General features: G+C 33.0%; 1 protein-coding gene across 2 annotated transcripts in view; it reads left to right on the forward strand.

Moving 5' to 3' along the window:
* The window catches only part of PCDH17 (protocadherin 17), a 103,252-nt gene that overhangs the window by 23,491 nt on the left and 57,076 nt on the right, over positions 1 to 22,685 (forward strand). The window contains exons 2-4 of one of the 2 annotated variants that reach the window (XM_067016217.1): positions 13,370 to 13,428; positions 13,562 to 13,734; positions 19,297 to 22,617. In XM_067016217.1, coding sequence (XP_066872318.1) covers positions 13,370 to 13,428; positions 13,562 to 13,734; positions 19,297 to 19,301 — 237 coding nt within the window. In that variant the 3' untranslated portion in view covers positions 19,302 to 22,617. Of the gene's footprint in view, positions 1 to 13,369; positions 13,429 to 13,561; positions 13,735 to 19,296; positions 22,618 to 22,685 lie in introns of those variants that run through there. The other variant, XM_059041899.2, reaches the window with a different exon arrangement.

Consider the following 22,685-nt stretch of genomic DNA (forward strand, 5'->3'; position numbering starts at 1 on the left):
GTCTAAACATTCTTAAACTACCAAAGTTAACTCTGAAGTGGAAAGATGTTTTTAAGTCTTCCTTAAAAACTGTGCTTTTTATGCAGGGAGACCCTGTAGGCAGAAAAACTCAACTAGGTAGAAAATGAAGAGAATTTTCCACAAAAGAACTGTTTTAAGGCAATGAATACTAGAAAGATAGAGACATTTGACAGCGTCTGATTTCATTTACACTTCTTTTCATGTGAGAAAATTGAAGCACAGAAATGTTACCGCAGGTTGCCAGGAATAGAGAACTAATGTCATCTGACTCAGAGTTTAGGGTTTTTACTCCTGCACCAGTTGGGATATCATATTTGACATTCATTTCTATTGAGGTATCTATAGCTTATGGGAACATCTTATAGCATGAAAATTGCTGCAATAAAGTAATACAACTTAGTCCCCAGACTGCAGGTCAATTTAGAAGAAAATTCTTTAAGGCTTCCAAATAGGAAGCATCAAAAACTCTGCTGGAGCCTATGTACAACATGTTGTCACAGGGTCTTTCAAATGGGAAACCAGCAGTAGTGTCAAGAGGTTCCGTAGTTGTTCCTATAGTATTTTCATTCGTAGTGAAAATGCTTCCAAATTTTGGAGACTCCAGAAGCAGCCATGGATTCTCAGACTTGATCACAGAACTGGTTTTGATTCTTTTATTCTAATCAAAATTGTGCAGTAGACATCATTGCTTTTATTTGTGTTTAATTCAGAGCTGCCCAGTTATAGGAATAAAGTCATTCAAGGGGCTGTGACCTGGTATCAGAACTCTGTAGGGAGTGTTGATTAACAAGCATGATTAGAATGAAAATAATCTGTAAAACACGACAGACAATGATAAATAGAATAAAATAGAAAGCAAAGGACAATACACACAAAAGAAAGATGAATCATATAGTACTTGCAGGTTTTTTATTTGAAAGAGTGCAAAATGTTGAGTCAAAGTAATTCGTTCATATTACTTACTCATATTGGAACCTCCGGCTAGCCTTTCATGAATTCCACAGGCCTCAGCTTCCCCATCCATAAAATAGAAATAATTATAATGGCCCCATCCAGTGAGGCTGAAAGGAAATAATACATTTGGAAGAGTTGAAATACTGTGACGACATCAACCTCTAAAATATGAAAGGAAGCAAAGGAGACAGAGTTCTCAGAACTGAAGAGTTCTCTTCTCTGGGAATGAACTGGTTACTCTTATTCTAAGTGCACTCTAGAGGAACTTGTAATACAATTCAGGAAACTTCATGCATCTGAGTGCATTTTGTTTTAGGTGTTCCCATGATGGTACTGTTTTAAGTTGTTTGGAATTGAATATAAACATGCTATAAATCACCTAAAACCTAAATCACTTAAAAATATAAATCGTTATTCAGTCAGGTACCTTCCAAGTGCATACTCTGTGAGGAGGTCTGTGTCCATCAGAGGATGAAAATGATGTATTTTTTTTTTCGTAAACCATGACCTAATTAAGCCTAGTGCATATGTAAAAGTGTTTCATTATTATTTTATCTACAGGAGTGAGTAGAGTAAAAAAAATGTTAATTATATGGTTAAGAACTGAGACTTCAGGGCTTCCCTGGTGGCGCCGTGGTTGAGAGTCCATCTGCTAATGCAGGGGACATGGGTTCGTGCCCCGGTCCGCGAAGATCCCACATGCCACGGAGTGGCTAGGCCCGTGAGCCATGGCCGCTGAGCCTGATCGTCCAGAGCCTGTGCTCCGCAACGGGAGAAACCACAAGAGTGGGAGGCCCGCGTACCGCAAAAAAAACCCCAAAAAACCTGAGACTTCGTCTTTCTAAGTCAGGAGGCTGCATTTTTTTTTTTTTTAATGACGGGCCAGATAGTATATATTTTAAAGTTCGGGGGTCGTACGGTCTCTGTCACAACTACTCAACTTTTCTACTGAAGCATGAAAGCAGCCATAGACAACATGTAAATGAAAGGGCATGGCTGAGTTCCAATAAAACTTTATTTTCAAAAAGAGAGAATGAGCCCCGTAGCCAGTCAGGGTTCACCAACCAATTTTGTAAGTCATTATTAACTGTTAATAATATTTCTTAATTTTTTCTATTTGAGTGTTTGCTAAAAAACTGCACTATGTAGACTTTAAATAGTTTCTAACAAGATCAAAATGATTATCTGTTATTTCAAAACCAGTTATTGGAGGAATGCTGGTTTATTGTCTCATGAAGTGATTCTCTAGATAACATTGCTTTTTTCACTAGAGGAGAAAAATTCTTAGAATTAAAATCTTCAAGCAAAGAAAGAACTGGGGCTGCTTGAATTAGGTATTAAGTGACAGTCTGATAAAGAGTAGAGATATTTCATTTCATTTTATGCTAATGTTTAAAAATATGTTAACATTAGTAAAGACACTTAACTTTATTTTAATTTCAGGTATGAACACCAACCTGAAATAGCTATTTCCACTGAATCATGCATTTTAAATGTGATACTTATAGTTCAGAGGGAAAATGAAAAATATTCTAGTAATCTAATACTCACAAATTTGATTAATAATTTTTCCTCAAATTTAGGAATTTCTTTTTCTTTTTAATATTCATGTCTGAGGACAAGTCTTCAAATCCCTTGTATGTTATCTCCTACATTTTCATAACTGTGCTTTCAAATTACTCTTGTTTTTAAGCCAGAAATTCAAATCTAAAGGGTTATTTTTAAATTTATAATTGTATATTATTTTTATTTTTTGGAAGGGGTTAGTAAATTATCTTTGAAACTCATGCAAAAGCTTGGGGACTCAAAATTCACCCAAAGTATATACTAGTTATTGTAAAATATATTGGCTGTTTACCTGGTTGGCTGAATCGTTACTTACACAGAGTTAAAAATTCTCCATGCTTCTCAAGGTTTAGAGGAAGGAAAACATTAGAAAGCTGCTGATTTATTCAATTTCACCTTGAATTCCTCCTATTTTTTTCTCCTATTAAGAATTGGAATGCACCTATGCAGTTGATGACTTGAAAAGCTGATGCAAAATCAGATAAGAAACAGATCTTGTTGATCACTTTTTGTTACATTTGCAAAATGTAATCATTATTTAAATAATAATTGACTATCTTCTGATCAACAATTTAATATTTTGAGCAGCAAGACTGGTGAATTGTGTTTACCAAAATCAGTGCATTCATAAAGTTTTTAATTTTAGTGTATTGTGAAAAAATAAACTGATGAAATGGATAACAAGCATACAGTTTGATTTACTTTTTAAATTAGTTATTTGTCTTTTAGGAATTTCATATGATGATCGACTGAATGTAACTCCTTAAATTTGCACTTTAAAAGTGAGTGTTCAGAAGTGCCTATTTTGGCAATTGATAATATATGACTATAATGATGGTAATTATACAATTAAGCCTACTGTATGCATTAGTATATTTGATAATAAATGGCCATTATTACCTTTTTATGTTATTGACCAAAGGAAAAATCTAGTCATTAGAGTTAAATATAATATTAAGCATATTAAAATAATTTAACGTGAAAGTATAAAAAGAAAGGTAGAGTGCATAAAGAGCCATCTTGTTATTAGGGGTAATAGTAGTACTATTTTGCTTAGTATGTAACAATAATTTTTAAGATCATTTCAAGGCAATTCACATTAATTTCTCATTAACTTATTTCTGAAAATATTGGTATGGATCATTATTTTTCTCTATTTCTCAGAGAGGCAGTATATCAACCGACTGGTCCTAGCAGTCTCTGACAAGTGTTATTGTTCTACAATGAATTGGGTATATGACAAGCATCCCTATGAAAGTCAGCTGTAGTTTCTCTGTTTAAAAAAAAATGTGGACAGTAATAGTATTGTGTCTCCTAGGGCAACTGAGAAGAATGAATAATAAATATCAATAATACCGCTTTGTAGATCCTAATGTAGGACAGCATACTCCAAATCTCCAAGTACAGTATGGACAGAGTTATACCATTTACATGTATTTAGATTCAGTGAGGTATAGTTCCAAGGCATGTCCATATTAGCTAAGTGAATTGGACTAAAGACTGGCTTGAATCTAAATAATTCAATTGTAAAAAATTTCCATATGCTTATTAGCAAGTTTCTAAAAATTAATAAAATAAAAATTTAAGGAAATATGTTTTGCAGAAGGGAGCATTCAAAAGAATGTGTCACTAATTTGTCTCCCTCTCTTTTCGCTCTTTCTCTTTATATGTGGAGTATCCCAGAATTTCAGGCTTGTAATGAATTTTTATTGGCAATGTATAATCTTTGAGTTGTTAGTCTTAGAGTCCCAACTGCAGAGAATATAGTTTCAGATAGTCCCTCCAGGGGGAAAATCCTTCTGAATTCTTAATAGAGATGGGAAAAGACTATGATAGGAGGAAAGCAGAGGAGAGTTTCCTAAGACTAAATATCTGGCTAAGAGTTAGCAAGAAAACAGAAAAGAACTCCAAACTTCCCCCGCCACTTGGAAGAAAAAGGGAGGACTGGGTATTGGATAGGGTTGAAAGGGAGAGGCTTACCACACTGAAGAGAATGGATTAATTAGGGATGTCGAAATTAGCAATCTTCTAGTAAATTTGGATTATTTTCCTAAAATATCCACTCATGGCATAATGTGCTGCTGTTGCTAGTGGGAAAGTACAGCCAGCATTCAGTGGTGCCTCGGTGGCCTCTGAGCTCCACCCTTCAGCAAATATATAAAAAGAATGTGCAGCATTCTCTATTTTGTGTGCTTTTATAGATAAAAAATAGCTCTCATCTTACCTTTTGAGTATTTCGATTTTCTTCTTTCTTGTCAAAGATGATTTTCTTTAAGATTCACAGATTGCATAATTAAATTCTGGCACACCAGTTATTACTGAACTTATCAGTGCCATTTATAAAAGGGTTAACATTTGCAAGAGGTTTTCAGATACAGCCACATCACTTTAAAAATGCATCTAAGTCATCCGAATTGAGCAGTAGACTTGCAATTCTCACTTAACAGGATATGGCTGTTCTTGTCCTCCCATTTTTAACTTAATGTCAGTTTTTGCTAAATGTGGTAAGAATTTCTCACTTTTTTTCTTATACCTTTAGTACATAAGTGTGGACCACACTATATTTGTATAAAATGTATTATTTTGAAAATCACTGATAAATACAGTTATTGCCATATCTCATGCACTTTAGAAATTTCAGAGCTATAGGTGCTGTCAGGTAATTTTATAAATGGTGGCTTAAAATGCTGTTGGCTACTTCAGCAATGTGGAAAGAACCGCACCATATATTCTGTTGAAGGCAGAGCTATCAGAAGCAATGTCGGTATGAAAAAGCTTAAAGTGAATTATTCACCTCTTAACACTCCCTTTTGTTCAGAGTGCTGCAAAGAGAATACTGTTATCAATGGGAAAAGCAGTGCCTTTGAATTAAGGGAAAAGTTCAACTACTTTCGTTTTGTTTGCAACCCAGTGGCGTCAATATATGCAATCATTCTTCTCTAATTCAAAGGAATTTTCAAAACTTCACTCCCCTGTTCCTCTGGATTAGGAAAACACTGATCATCTAAGTATACGTAACTGAAGCTATAATGATGTGATTCAACACCATAACTACACATCCGACCCAAAATTAGTCTGTGAGAAGTTTTACCTTAATGATGACTTCAAAGAGTCAAATATACACTTTAATTTTTCTTCAATAATTCCAATTCTACATCAATACCTCTAGAATGAAAGCTTTCTTAGTATTTGTATTGCAACCTCTGGGAGAGCCTTTTTGTATTTGACATATCTGTCTGCTCTCTTATATATTACAAAATTATAAACAGGATGTTGACTCAAATATATAAAGCTTATATAGATAAACATAAAGTAGAAATTTAATATTAAATATATAATTGTTGAGACAGATGCTTCTAGAACTTGGTGCAAAATGCTACATCTTTTGTCCCTCATTGTCTAATCTGTTGTCAATCTTATTCATTGTATTTTTAATTTCAAATATTATAGTTCTCACTTTTAGAAGTTTCATTTTGCAACTTTTGGGCCATCTATTTCTCACCTTTAGGCCCAAGATTAGGATACTTCAAGGGAAGTTCTTGGGCTCAAAATTTGAGGAACTTACTCTCAGGGTCATGCTTTTATATTCCTGATCATATTTTCAAAATTCTAATAGATTTTAAGGTCCTTATTGGTTAATTCTGTCATCTTTTTCATACCTGGTTCTGTTTTTATTGATTGATGGGTTTTATTGATTGATGGGCTATACCCTAGGTATGGGTTATGTTTCCTGGTTTACTTCATGCCTTGTAATTCTTGATTGAATATCAGATACTGTGAATTTTACATTGGTGAATACTAGATTTTTTATACTGTGCATGGTTTGAACTAAATGTGTGTTTGTGGAATGAATTTACCTGCTGAGTCTCTGTCCCAAAGGTCTCCTCTTTGGTAAAGAAACAGATGTAGAAAAGCAAAATAATATCAAGAATGCCAGCAGTTTATAAACTACTGTCTTCTGTGTTTACACAACAATGATTCTGGAAACGCCAGAGCTGTTTGGTTTGTCAAAATTGTTCTCTCCATAGGAAATTTCCTGACTGTCTCATGACTCTATTATGGGAAATATAAGATAATCCTGTTAAATAGCACCGAGGTATTGTGCATATATTTTTCACAGTTATTGCACTAACCACAGATTGAATTCTAGAAACATTTACTTAAACAGTATCTATGATGGTAAAAAATAACTATAGAATCCAGTTTTCTAATGCTCACAATATTTTTCTCTGTTCCTTTTCAGGGATACATTTGGAGAATACTACTCTGATATTTTTCTTAGAAATTCTTTAGAAATTAGACTCAAAAAGTTGAGGTCTTTGCTTTTGTCATCCCACAGTTACCTTATTTTTTAGAAATTCAAGTATTGTTTTACAACTTACTAGACTTTCATCCAGTTACTGTTATTTCATGATCATTACAGTGCTGCTTATAAGATTAAAAATTTTTTTTAAGTGGGAATTCCCTGGTGGTCCAGTGGTTAGGACTCCGTGCTTCTACTGCAGGGGGCCTGGGGTTTGATCCCTGGTTGGGGATCTAAGATCCTGCAAGCTACGTGGTACAGCCAAAAAATAAAAAATTTAAAAGATTTTAAAGTTGTAACAGGAATGGTATTTTATAAATAAGACATTTTCATATATTATCTCATAAAATATAAAACCACACAACTTAGATAGTATTATCCTAATTATACCATCAAAGTTGTAAAATTATTTTGACTATTCTGTATACACTTTGGTGCATCTTAGATGCTAATATTTTCATATTCAATGTCTTTAGTCTTTACAAGGATATTCTATTCACTTACTTACAAATGTAGAATCAATTTCATGAGGTATTCTCCAAATTAAAAAACTCACCATTTCTAAGAATGGTTCCCAGTTCTTCATGATATAGCCATATTTTTTCATGCATTGGAAGGAAAAACTACTTCTTTGCAATAAATGCAGTCTGAAATCTTTATTTAAAGTATCTATTTTATGGCTGGGTAAATGAGAAGTGCACGCAAGAAAAACATCTTTGAAAAAATATGAAAATTGAGCTAAATAATTCATATTTAAGATGACTGTCTCATAGAGTGTTGCTTGGGTTTGTTAGTGTGGCTAAATAGAGCTTTATATCTCAAATCCATTTGTAGTCTGTCCAAATGAATATGGGATTTCTACATAGTGTTTTCAAAGTTGGCTCTGTATAATTTTAAAAGACAAAGTTCAGAAATACTCTTTATTGAGACTAATGAAAGAATTTGTAGTTTTATAATTCTCTGTGAGACAGAAAAATTCTCAGTGTATATGAGATGCAGATGATCACCTTATATGTATGTTTGGAATTACTTTTTATTAGCATCCAGTAAAATGAACCTTTTTTGGAATGTAGAGTTCTGTGTTTTGTGTTTTTTTGTTATTTTTTTCATATATAGCTTCATGAAACTAATACCACAATCAGGACAGTTCTATCACCGTTAAAAGCTTCCTCATGCTTTATCTCTATAGTCAACCTTAACCCCTGGCATCCACTGATCTATTCTTTGTTATGATAGTTTTTGCTTTTTTGAGAAATCTTATAAATGAAATCATACACTGTGCAATTTTTTTGAGATTGGCTTCTTTCACTCAACATAATGCTTCTGAGATTCATACAAGTTGTTGCCTCAATAGTTCATTATTTTATTGTTAAATAGTTTTTCACTGTATGTATGTACCACAGTCTATCTGTTCACCTATTGAAAGATATCTGGGGTCTTCCCGGGGCTTCCCTGGTGGCGCAGTGGTTGAGAATCCGCCTGCCGATGCAGGGGACACGGGTTCATGCCCTGGTCCGGGAAGATCCCACATGCCGCGGAGCGGCTGGGCCTGTGAGCCATGGCCGCTGAGCCCGCGCTCCTCAACGGGAGAGGCCACAACACTGAGAGGTCTGCCTAGAACAAAAAAAAAAAAAAAAAAAAAGAAAAAAGATATCTGGGGTAATTCCAGTTTTGGCAAAGCGAGCTCTTGAAATACTCATGTACAAATCTCTGTGTGATCCTAGTCTTCATTTATTTAAAGTAAATACCAAATTATTAGGTTAATTTTGGTCTTTTTTTTTCCTATGAATGATACTTTTGGTATCATATCTAAAAACTGTACCTAACATTAGGTCACATAGATTTTCTGCAGGGTTTTCTTATAAAGTTTTATAGTTTTATGTTTTTCATTTAGATCTATGGTCAATTTCAAATTTTTAAGTTTTTGTTTTGTTTTGTTTTTATAAAGTGTTCATTTCTGTTGAATTGCCAAGGTTCATTTCTATTGAATTGCCTTCTGCAACTTTGTCAAAAATTAGTTGGTCGTATTTCTGTGGGCTTCTGAACAGTCTCTCCTGTCCCATTTATCTATGTGTCTTTTCCATTGACAATACTACACTGTCTTGATTTATGTAGCTTCATAGTAATTCTTTAAATAGAGTAGTGTATTCCTTCAAATTTAATCTTCTTTTTCAAAATTATTTTGGCTATTACATACAGTTCTTTGTGTTGTAAGTTCTAGAGTCCTCTTGTCTATAGCTATAGAAAATCATTCAGTGAATATGAATGGAATTATGTTACATGTATAGATTATTTGAGGAACATTGATGTCTTTACCATGTTGAATTTTTCAATCCATAAACATGATATACCTCTCCATTTATTTAGGCCTTCTTTGATTTATTCCATCAGTTTCTGTAATGTTCAGTATACAGATTCTGTACTTATTTTTAAAAATTATCTATTTGCTTATGTATTTGAGTTTTAGGGACATATTATAAATGTCTTGCTTTGGATATTTAAGTTTCCAACTAGTTCATTGCTAGTATATAGAAATATGATTGATTTTTGTGTGGTGACCTTGGACATGGCAACATTGCTTAACTTATTTACTCATTCTGAGAAGTTTTATTTGTTTGTTTTTGTTTGTCTTGATTCCTTCTTATTTTCTGTTTGAACAATACTATTATCTGAGAATACAATAACATTGTGAAAAAATTTTTTCCTCCTTTTCCAATTCGTTATGTCCTTCATTTATTTTTCTTGCCTTATTGAACATATTAGGACTTTCAGTGCAGTGGTGAAAGCTTTCAGTCTTTCAGGTGTGATGTTAGTTATACTCTTTCTTGATAGATGCTCTTTATGCAGTTGAAGAAGTTTCCTTTTATTCCTATTTGCTGAGAATTTTTATTATTAATAGATGTTGAGTTTTGTCAAATGCTGGATATATTTTAAAATTTTCTATTTTTACTATTCTAAGAGTAAAAAAAATCTATTTTGACTCTTTTTGCTATCCATTTTCAGATCAACTTCTCTAGATACATGTAAGTGGTCATGTCAAATTAATCTACTTCCACAAATAGAGCTTCCCCAATTTCAGGCAATGTGGTTCAGCTTCAATAGGTGCTTTCTTTTGGTCTTTTTCAGAGACACTCCTTTTTAAAATCATGAATTTTTAGAGTCCTAATAGATGAGCAAGTAGTAGAATATGGCACATCTTAGGAATAGTTTATTATTGACTACTGCTGATAAAAATTATTATTTCAAGTATCATTTATAAATTTACTACAATTTGCTGAGTACTAGAAGAGAAGTGTATAAAGGTAAATAATCAAAGAACCTATTCATATCATACAGACTTTATCCACTTTGTATGTTTGTTTACTTGATTACTTGTTTTGTTTATGTTTTCTGAACAAAGGAAAGAATATCTAAATTTTTATCTTCAGCCAAAAAATAACCAAAAAAATCAAACTAGGAAGGCCATTCAGTTTTATAAGTTAGTTCAGATTTAAGTGATCATTATGAGCAAATGATCATTTAAAAAAACAGCAAAACATTTGTCTTTTTATTTCTGAGTGAAATAGATTAAAAAGATAATCATATCCTACAGTTTATTTCAAAGTGTCTGCTTTAGAACTTTTTTGTAACTAGCCATCAGTTCCAGGGATCCATTTTTTAAATACCAAACAAATGATATGTTTTAAAAATAAAAGTTAATAGTTCCCGTGTTCAAGTTGTGTTTGAAGGGAAAACATTCTAATTTTATCCTTGTATGGAAAAGGATAAAATTTTCAAGAGTTATATTTTAATTACTTATATGAATATTTTACTTACTCTGCTGAGACCTAAAAATCTACAAGTGTCTGACCTCAAATTTTACTTTCTTTCTAGACTTAATGGTTAAGAATTATAAATGTACAAGATAGAATTTGATTTTTAGAATACAGTGTTGGAAAATAGCTGAAGCCCTTATATTTCTAAATTAAATGATGCTGTAATACATTCAGTTGTTTTGTCTATTTTCTGTTTGTTTTTCTATGTAAATACCGTTATTTTATTTCAGATTATTTAAAATGAGTTTTCAGACATCCTTGGAGCCTGGATAATGAAAATGTTATTTTCTATATTAAAACCAGTGTGGTTTTTATAGTGAATTAGTCATATGTTTATTAAAGGCCAAATGGCTATTTCATTATGGTAATTATAAACAGACACAGCCTCTCACATTCCTACCTATTTTAATGGATGAATGCTGGCAGACATTATTAATAAACCCTTGATACTCTTCTACTGATTAAGTTGCAGACTTCTAAAATTGTACTTTGTGAAATTCTATAATAATAAACCAATTTTCTTTAGCCTGTTTTTACCACCCTCCACCCTCATTTTTCCTCCTTTGTATATCCATTTGTTTTCTCTTCTCCTCTCTTTCTATTTTTCCCTTGCCTTTCTCCCTGCCTTTCTTTCCTTTCCAAAATTCTTCTTTTCTAACTTCCTATTGTTTTTCTGCTTTCATCAGAACAATATTTGGTAGCATTACCATCGCCCAGTGCTCTTCAAACACGCTGATACATACATAGAAACATACATAGACACGTGTGCACACACACTCACATATAATTTAAAACAGTTCTTCACTCAATAGGAACTTAAAGTATCTTATTTTATAAGAACTGCCCAGAACTTTGATATTTTGCAAAAAGTTTTAGATACTGTCCCTATTAGAACAAGGGAAGAAAAGTTTTCCCAGTCAGTCTCCCTGTGTCTAACTGAATAGGGATCCACATCCTATGAGGTCCCACCTAATCAAAGCCATTAAAATCACAGGATTACTTATAATAGCCCTTATATTTTCTAACTAGAGTTTACACTTTCACTTTACATTTTACTCTCTCTTTAATACCCCGGATTCTGTTTTTCTGCAGTGTTCTAAGATACTCAGGCTTAGCTTTTAACTGACAGCATGTTTTTGACCAATTCAAAAAATGAACTAGATGATTTTAAGTTTAAATGTGGAGTTTCTAAGTAATTTTAGTTTTTAACATTGGCAAAACTCTTTTGCAAACATTTTTGCTCTTGGTGTTGGTTTCATTACTTTTACTAGAAGATAAAGTTATCCTTAAAGATAGATAGTTTGTTATGGAAACAATTAAGGTGCTTCACAGAATCTGGAAATTAGTAAAAACATGTTCATAAAAAAAGTCTGCTACCAACTACTAGATAAGTGGATTAGAAGTGAGAAATTAATCTACCTTGTTTACCTTCATCTTTGCATTTATTTTGACAAAGGTCATTTGAACAACAGCAAGAAAAGATTATATAGATTTAGAAATTTGTGAGGGTTTTTCCTGTCTCCCAACTTCTAAAAGACAGTGAAACTTAGACAGTAGTTTAAGCTATTACTCTTAACATGTTTTTTTTTTCCAATAATAGTTTAAAAAGCCAAATAATTTAAATTATTACATGGGATAAAAAAAGAGTCCTGTTAGTTTAAATTAGCCTTGTTTATAAGGAAAATACATACTGCTCTACATTAAACCTTACCTTGGTCCCTCTGCTTCATGAATTGCATGCTCCTGTGTCACTGATACTTGCATGCTGGATGATCTTGTAGATACCCATAGCTGCTTCAGAGCACAATGGTGTGATATGAAGTGAGGCAGAAAACAGGAGAACCTTTGTCGTTGAGTCAGCTGCAAGAAGAAGTAACGTGTATGAATGTACAGTATAGGGAAACCTATGAAAGATCTACTCTCTTTCTCGCAAAAGACTCTGTTCTACGGCACAAGGAGAATTCAGTTCTATTTGGCAGACCTCCACGTCAGTTTGGAAGCAGCAAAAACAAACACAAAAACAAGCTTCGTTTCTCAGTGTCTTTACTCCCAATGTTTTAAGTAACATTTTAATTCTTATTATTATTTCACTTTGTTTTTAATAATCAGGAAGTAACAGCCCTTTCTCTTGTATTAAGTACAATTTCCATAATAGGGATGCAGATAAGGATGCACTATAAAGATGAGTCCGACCATAGGTGCCATGCCTGTATTTGTTACTGGTAAAATTTGAAGGAAAGGTCTTATATCCCTTAATTGAGGAGTGGATGACTTTAAACAATGTTATAACAAGAAGGGCAAAGAATCCCAGCAGATGATGTAATTATGCTTAAAAATGAGTATTATTAATTAATTCACGCTTTTAATATGGAGAAATTAGGTCATTTTTCCACTCCTCCCACAAATATTCAATATTAATATCTAAGTAATGAAACAACACAGACAGTGTTATCCATCCTGGTACTAACAGAGAATACCCGTTATGACAGGTTCATTGTTTACTTTAATAGATAATTTGTGGACTGGAATCATTTAATTGTTCTGAGTACATAATTACATGTCAGCAATTTCCAATTTAATTAAAATGTACAAATTTGAAGATTAAGGGAATTTTTGAATTATTAATCATTTTTCCACTAGGAAATCTTGTTGCTCTGCAGGAGATTTGTCCAGTGTACAACTATACGTATTTTTTCCTTCTCTTTCGCAGACAGACAATTTTCCCGCAGAGCCCAATTACATGGGCAGCAGGCAGCAGTTTGTTCAAAGGTAAGGCCTATTAAATAACTTTCTCAGCTTCCCCATTTGCATTCATGTCAAAATTGCTTTGCTAGAGATTACACTTCAGATTCAAACTCGTAGAGACAACACTTTCTCTTCTTTTTCTTTATATGTATTTCAGTAGCTCCACGTTTAAGGACCCAGAAAGAGCCAGCCTGAGAGACAGTGGGCACGGGGACAGTGATCAGGCTGACAGTGACCAAGACACTAACAAAGGCTCCTGCTGTGACATGTCTGTTAGGGAGGCACTCAAGATGAAAACTACTTCAACTAAAAGCCAACCACTTGAACAAGGTGAGTGAAGTCTTCCAATGCTTACAAAGTGTAAAGCTTAAGCAATCATTATAAACATCATAGTACTAGAGTTGTAGTTTATCACCTTGGAGTGGACCATTGATGATATAGCAAAAGAAGCAGCAAATTCTGAGGTTGCCCCAGACAAAAAGCAATTATTCAATACCTCAGTAACCACAGAAAAAGGAAGGCCATGGATTTTGGTCTGTAATCTTCTTAAGTTGAAAACTCGGCCAAAGTCACTAGAATATACTTATCTTTATGAACATTTTCCAGCCTTTACTATTTTGCATTTTATTAAAGGAAAATATAGCATATGTTAGCTAGATATGCACATTTTAATATACTAAAATACTGATTAAGATGAACAAATTCAATGTTTTTAGGTGAAATGAAAACCTGATTGCAATTGTATAGCTCTTATCAGTGTTGGTGTATTTTTAGTGTGGATTTTAGCTTCAAGATAGTTTTTCAAGAGTCAAATAACAACTAAGCCAGAGTTCTGGCTCCTTTTATGTCTAAGTCTTCCTGGTTATCAAATAAACATGAACTTGTTTACCCTGATAGAGTTAAAAAAGAAATACTTCTTCATAAATACATATGTTTTTTTCTAAAAGTCTATCTTCAATTTATTAGCTTGATATGCCTTTTAAAATTTTTATTGTTTCAAACACAATAGAATATTTACTAATGATTCACCCAGAGAGAATTAAGCTACTCTTAAGTGTGAGACTTAGATGTTGTGAATAAGCTTTTTTATGTCCAATTATAAGAATTGAAAAGAACTGTTGTATAAATTGAATTTCAGAATTACAAATGCATATTATATTAGTTAATATTAGTTTTCAAAATATTAATAGTATTTAAATATGTTTAGTATTTATTGAAGTTTTTATGAGAGACTACATTTAAGCTATATGGACATATTTATTTATTCTTCTAAGTCATTTAATGATTGGTGATTCATAGAAAGTAAATTTTTGCCTTTAGTGCAGTCAGTCCTATCACATATACATCAGCAGATAGAATGCTTTTTAATTTATCTATTCATGTTAAAATTTGAGTTCAAACACTCACACACATTCAATACAGAAATAAATTCATATATATACATATATATAAAAGTTTCTGCACTAAATATAATTATGCTGGCTTTATTTTAAGGATAACCTCACAAAAGCCTTCTTTTCTAAGTAATAAGTGCCGGATATGTCTTAGCAACTTTTTGCGTAACAATGCAATATTGTTTTAAAAATTATTTTAAACAAAAGCTATTTGAATACTTATTCACAGTTCCTGCACAGTTGGATGTTTACTTGAAGTGACTTAAGTGGTCTTCATGGGTTTGACTATGCAATATTATAATATATGAATATTTTAGGCACATTTTAAGTAATGGGTTGTTGGATCTTGATATGTGAATGCATAGCCTAACAGACTAATCTATGTGTGTGATAAAGTGATTTACAGGTAATTCACTGGCCACTATTTGTAAAGCTGCATAGAGTAAGTAAAGAATTTGCATTTATTGTCCTATCTTCATGAGAAACTTTGTTAATTAAAAAGCCTGCTGCTCACTATTAACTTTTTAATTCTTTTCCATCCATTGACTGAGCAATGTATTTGATAGGAATGAAAAAAAAAAAACCCTATAGAAAAGTGAAATATATTTCTGAAAATGTAGTTTATACTCAAAAGCTGTTTTTTCCTATTTTGATATCAAAAAGTAATATCATAGAAAGGTGGCTATTGCTCTTAAAAGAAAATGTGGTTGACACATATTTTAATTAATATTACACAATAAATAATTGGTAGTTTATGAGTGAGAATGCCAATAGATATATCTCCTGTAAAACAAGTAGTTTCCACATAACCTTATTAACAAACATGTGAAAGTTATGAATCTGAAAGCCATACTTAGAAGGTAATCTCTGAATTTATAGGAAAGAGACTGACTTCTACTTTAAAACATGATTTTGAAGGAGTACTTCATTGATTGATTGACAGATTTGATTCATTAATTCATTTATTTAATAAATATCTATTAAATGCTTTCAATATGTAAGGAAAGTTAGATTCTTCAGGAACATCAAAAATAAATTTGACTTGAAGCCTTCCTTCAAGAAACTGTATGTAACTAGTTGAGATGGGAGATCTTTCTCTGTTTGGCTCTCTCTCTCATCTACCTTTATCTGCCATCTATCTCCCTATCTATCTCTCTGTCTACCTCCAATCTGTCTTTCTCTCTCCATCATCCAGATAATCTTTTTGTCTCCCTCCTTCCCTCTCTCTTTCTCTCTTTCTTTCTCTTTCTTCTATGTATATTATGCATACATCTATCTATCTACCTATATAGATTCAGAGGAGGAGACTAGTATTTATTAAGTTTTTACTTCTTACCATAAACTGTGCCAACTTCATTTCAACATTAGCATATTTAACCTGCAAACTCTAAAATAGTTATCATTTTTATCTTACATGTAAGAAAACTGAGCTTATTGGAAATGTATTAACCTTCCAAGCAGGTTGGAATTTTATCTTAGGTTTAGATATGCCTGAAATTTGTGTCTTTTCTGTTCAACTTTATCTCCAAATGGGAGAATTAGCTCAAATATACTTTCTGGTTCATTGCTATGCCTATATATCAAATGAACATTGAAGGGTAAGTTAAAAGTTGAGTTCATGTATGTGAACCTTGAGGGAAAACATCAAAATAGGTTATATGCATTGAATTATTCAGTGGTTAAAACATAACATCCTATTTAGTTTTCATTGCACTTATAGATAGGTGACTACTGTTACTCTCACATTTAATAGTTGTTAAGAAATTTTCTCAATGTTCTGTGCTGTAAGTAGTGAAGTCAGCATTAGAAATAACACAGCATGCCTTCAGGGTCTGCCCTCTTAACCAATGCTTTATACTATTCACATAATGAATGGTTTACTCAGAAAAAAAAAGTAAAATGTTTGAAGAAGCAACCAGCCATTGTCTTGGTCAATGTCCTCTGTTAATTTATTTGAAAAGCATCATGAGAGCCAATGCCAAATTAATTTAATGCACACCTACAAATAATAATTTTCTTTACAGATGAAAGAAGATGACAGCCATATTCAAACAATTATCTCATGTCCAAGTTTCATATGTTAAACCCTAATTTTTAATGCCTTTAAAAATCTCCTAAAAAACATAAATACATTTCCTTTAAAACAAAAGCTAAACAAAACGAAACATTTTTATCAGTCTTTTGCTTGTCCTAAAATTTTATAGTAGTGTCTTAAATTTTAAAATCAATAGCATAATTATATTTTATATTAGTTTAGTTGACTTCTTTCCCTGTTTAAATTATCTCTTAAGAAAAATAATGTTCTATTTCTAAATTAAAATACTTCTTTAACTTAGAAATTAAAATCAATTAAAAAAATAGTCTTCATATTTTCAGTGGACCTGTCTATGCTAATAATGATTTTCCTTTGCAAATAACTTAGTGCATTTGAGATTTTATTTTATTCGCTCATTTTTTTACTGTTTTTCTTCTCTTTTGTGCTGTTAAAATTTTTCCATTTGGTCTGTTCCTGATATTTGTGGATTTTTGCTACCATCAGTTTAAGCATCCCAAATATACAGCACTAGTATGTGTTGACCATTATTTTAGAAAAAAATATTTGAAAGGATTCAGTAGTTAAGTGAAGGTGTGATGTACTGCACTACAGCTGAAGATAGCTTTAAGGATTTTATGTTACTAAAACCTATAATAGAAAGAGGTTATTTTAGCTTCTCTTAGTGTGATTAAAAAAAAAAAACTCAAAGAATGTACTTAGTTTTTTTTCTATTTGAGTTCAGTTTTGTTCTCTGCCTGTCAATTAGATTTTTCCCCATTCATTCCCCATCAAATATTAAAGGTAGGTAGGTAGGTTAGTGAGTAGATAGAGAGAGAGAGAGAGGGAGAGAGGGAGATAATAGGTAAAACAATCCATGTGTTTTGGAATGTGTATGGTGCCATAGAAGCAAATTCCTTAGAAAGGAATATATATATTTCTATTTAATAAGTCATTATTTATAAGAAAATGACACAGAAAATTGACCAAAATACATTTTATCTTATTCTGCTGATGTTATATTTTGGAATGACAAAACTAATTTATATCAAGAACTAATAAAAATACATAATGTCACTTCTGTAAAGAAGAGTCACATACAGTTTTATAAAGAACAGAACTCTTTCAAAAATTTTTGCCGGTAACCTACTCTTTATACCTCAGAATACTATTTATACTTTGACTTCTTTATTTCTATCCATCAGAAGCCCTGTAGAGTATTCTGATTGTTAGCAATAAGTTTTTTGTTTTTCTTTTAAAAGATGTAATAAGCTCTCCCCAAAATTCAACAGTCTCTGTTGATTCCCAAATAATACATGTGCAGTCTTTATAAATGTTGACTGGCAATTTTTCTGAGCTTGTTATTGATAGCTGAGTGACTGTTCTCAATTTTCCAAGGATAATCAGTCTTCTGATATCTTTATAATTAACTGCAACCACGTCGTTGAATTGAACTCTGAAGCTAGTGGAGTAGCATTGTACATCGTGAGTACTCACGGCCTGTGCTAGAGATTGCAGTGGAAGCATCACCAACGCAGGATGTAATGCCCTGTGGGGGCCAGATATTGGTCCCTTCCCTGGTGACTGGATTCCAGGACATTTCTGAGCCTCAGGAGTTGCTCCAATCAAATTATTTTTCATTTTTCATCTTATTTAATTGCCTTATAATTTGTTTTATTCTATTCAGTTCTGTGCCTCCCCCGTTCTCTCTACTTCTAGAAAAATCTGACTTCTTGAATTACATTCTGGGTTTAAAACATTTCACAATGGAATCCCTGATTAAAATCTAATAAAATATAATCAATAGAAAGTTGAGAATAATGGAAATAACAAATAAGCTAGGTTTGCTCCAGTGAATTCGGTTTTAAAACTAAATTGTGTTCTTAAGGGTTGCGTTCCCTCCCCCCAGAGGACATTCTAGAAAACTACAAAAACGAAAGCTAAATAATTGTTTTTTGCTGTCGTTCCTTTTTTTCTTTAAGTCAGTGTTTGAATTTTGCTTGTGAGCTCCATATTCAAAACAGGATTAGGCTAGTTGGAATGACTTTAATATTTGTTATAGGATTTCAGAGTTTGGTAAGGCTCTGAGCCCCACTTCTTCTAATTTTCCTCCCTAATTCACTGCATAATGACTGCAATTTTACCATATTTCTAATTATGGCTGGAAAGGAAACAGTTTAATGTTTGTACAATGTACACTTTATCATGAAGGAGATATTTACGAAAACAGTAGTAGGGAAATGGGAGAATGGAAGTTGAGGTCCTTGTCCACTGAAGTGAGGGTGGAGCCATACATTCAGGATTTGGGAGGGGGTTATTGAGACAGAGGGTTGGGATGCTGAGCACAAACTTGACCTACCTTGCAATTTCCCCTAGAAATGACCCTGAATAGAAAAGTACTAGCATAGTACTTTTATATTCTCAAGCTTCTGTTCTGTTTTCTCTTCTTCATTATGGTTACTGCAGTCTGAACCTTCCAATCAAGCAGTGTCTTTTCCCAGGCCTTCCTGTAACAGGCAACAGCAAATCCACTTCTGCGGAAGCAAGAACATGAAGGTGGTGACTGTGTCCATCCTCTCAGCAGCCATCTGGCGATCTATGAAAATAATTTTTAAAATAAATGTTTCTATAAACTTATTAATAGGAAATTTGTCTTAGGGAGGAAATGGGAAATTACTGCCATATATTGGGGACGGGAAGGAACTTTGAATATTTAATGCCAGAGAGTAATCATTTACAAATTTTTAGAAGCACTGCTGCTTTATGATTTGCATATGTGGTATTTAAGAAATTGTATTCTTTGCCAAGAATTCATATTATTGTCAAGTCCTATAAGTTTTTATTAGGCTGCATCTATCCAAGAGCAGGGTCATATCAATTTTATCACCTCTCTGTGCTATCTTTTAGGGCCTTCCCAATTCATCTGGTCTTACATTTTACGAGACAAAATATTTCTCAAACTGTGAGCAGTTTCACTTTGTTTTTGCTTACCAGGCTTTGCAATCGTCCCATAGTTCACCTAACTTTAAAAGTTTCAATGACTTTTTTCAATCTCTTTTTCTCATGTGCAAACATCTGCTTCCAGAATCCAGCATCTGGTATCATGAAAATAGAGAGATTTTATCACCCTCACATTTGTTGCTCATCGTAAAGCCTCTCTAACAAGTGTTGCATGATTTACTATAGACTCACTGTGATTTTGAGATTCTCTTGCTTTTAGTAAGCACAGCAATGACTTTTCCTGAATCATTCCAATTAGGAAATGTTAGAACAGTATTTCCCAAACTTTTGACACTCATTTTGCCTTATACTTGGGCCAGGGGAACCCTCCCCAGCCTTAGAATTACACACTCTCTAAAATACTCCCAAACAACCAGAGGATTTTACTTTTTGTATTTTTTATAATATAAATAATGACAGGTTTTTTTTCATTTTTATAAATAAAATTCTATACTAATATTATATACATTTTTATGAAAGCAGGAGTGTGTCCATAAATTCTAAAAATATAAAATAGTTATCAGCTCATCTGTTAATTAAGAACTGTAAGAAAATAATATTATTAGCTCTAAAACTTCTCCCAGCAATTTCCTGTTATTTCACTTTAATAGCATGTCTAATATTGCAGGTTCTCTGTTGTTTTGAAATCCGTATTACAAAACATTAGGGTAAGAATCCTTGAAGTATAATCCCCCTATTATGTAGGTAAGAAAACAGATTAAGTGATTTCCATGGGGTCTTCAAGTTAGTGACAGAGGTAGCACTAGTTCCAGGTTTATAATTTTCTGTCTAGAGCCCTTTCCATCCTTCTGTGTAATTTCTGTGACACATTAATAGGGACCTCGAAGCCTCTGAACAAGTACTTCAGATTTGTCATCACACTTCTTTTCCTTATTAATTTGAAGATGTCAACTGCCAAACTTCAGAGCTTCATTCTTGATTCTTTCATATATATTGAATTAATATTTCGCATATTCATATATTTAATATATATTGAATAAAAGCTCCAAAAGGTCAATTAAATGTATCATTCCAGAAGTTAGACACTGACACTACTGGATTATATGTCACTAAGCACTAGGATGTAAATATTTCTTCAATCTGGACACAGTACCTATACCTCTGCTACCTGTGAGTCCTTGATACTTTCTTAGTATGCTGAGGAATGGTGGTGCCAAGAGAGATTTTCAGTCATTCATTCATTTATTCAATCACTTAATTTTCCTTCTAATAAATGACTGTGCCCGGGATACAAAAATGCAGTAAAGCACAGGCTGGATCCTCAAGAAGCTCACACTGTATTAAGTGAATTTGACATACAAATCATGAGTTTGGTGCAGTGAGAGATATGTCCTGAGTATTAATGGAGTCAGGAGAATGGAAACCCGGCCCAGATTTGGAGGCTCAAAGAACATTCCTGGAGAAGAACACATCTGAGCTGACTCTTCAAAAAATGTTTGGCTTACTGGGCAGAGTGAAATTGAGAGAGGGAAGATGATGGGAACTCTCAGAAACATAGGTGAAAGGAAGCAGTGCACGGCAAGCTGCTGTTAGAGGCATGTGAGTAGTGATGTGTGAGAGTGGGAATGGCAGGTAGAGACTGGGGAGGTAAGTAGAAGCCCAATGATGGGACCACTGAGAGGCAGCCCTTGGAGGTTCAGGAGGTGGCAGTTCAAACTTTCATTTTAAAGGGGTGATTTTTATGACAATGTCTCGGGAGATGGGAATACAATTAGGAAGCTGGGCAAGTAATACAGGGCAAGGCAAAATGAGGCCTAGAGTGGTGAAGAGGTAGTAGGAATGGCACAACGTGAAAGATTAAAAACTTCTTTTAGTACACACCACTACTTTTATGATTCTAATGAATTGCTTAGAAAAAAAATCATTGGATGCCCAAGTAAATGGAATAGCACTTGAATTATTTAATGCATTTTAATTCATTTAAGTAAGTTTTTATGTAATATATACCACATATATTAAATTAACACATAAATATTTGAAACTTTTAGCATTTGCTCTAAATAACTAATGCTTATTTCTATATAGGAATCGATTTAATAAAGAAATTTACCATTCAAGGATGCTGGGGAAAAACAAACAAACAAGCAAAAAACTTCAGTTAACCAGATCTTTGAGAAAACTTTCAGAAAGCAGTAAGGTAGTATAAAACTTGCTGTGATAAACATTAGGATTGTGATTAGGATAATTGAGTTCAATTTACTAAATGGTAAAAACAAGGTGAGGTCATCATGGGGAAAACATTTGGGAAGTAAAAAGAGTTTAGATGAGTAACAGAAGATCCAACTGAAAATTACAGTTTGGTAATGGGAGGAGAGGTGGGGGCTATAAACATAGAAGCCATTGATATGGGATCATACTTAAAGTAAACTGATGTCAGGGATTATTGGGAGAAAAGAGAATAGAGTCCAGGACAGAATCCTTCAGAACACAACAGTAAGAAGTTGGAAAGGAGAAAAGTTCAACAATTGTTCAATCTGCATGAGACATAATCAGTATGTTGTGTGACAATCCAAAATCTGGAGAACAACTAGATGAAGTATTTGACTGAAGCCAAGAGTTTTTAGATTTCACTTCCAGACAACATAATTGGGAACCAAATTAAATCAATTCATTAAATCAATCTGGACAACTTTGTTTTTATTTAAAACAAAATGATACTGAGCTTGGTTCTGTTTTATGCTTCACAAACTAGTTCTGAGGACAGTCCCAAATATGTGATCTGGCATCACTGGCATTAAATGTATGAGTTCCAGAGCTCACTACTTCAAAAAAAGGAACATTTACTTGGAATCATATTTTTTTTAAAAAATAAATCTATTTTTTTTTTTTTTTTT

Source organism: Kogia breviceps, chromosome 16, assembly GCF_026419965.1.
Source record: "Kogia breviceps isolate mKogBre1 chromosome 16, mKogBre1 haplotype 1, whole genome shotgun sequence".
In the NCBI taxonomy this organism is placed as follows: Eukaryota; Metazoa; Chordata; class Mammalia; order Artiodactyla; family Physeteridae; genus Kogia; species Kogia breviceps.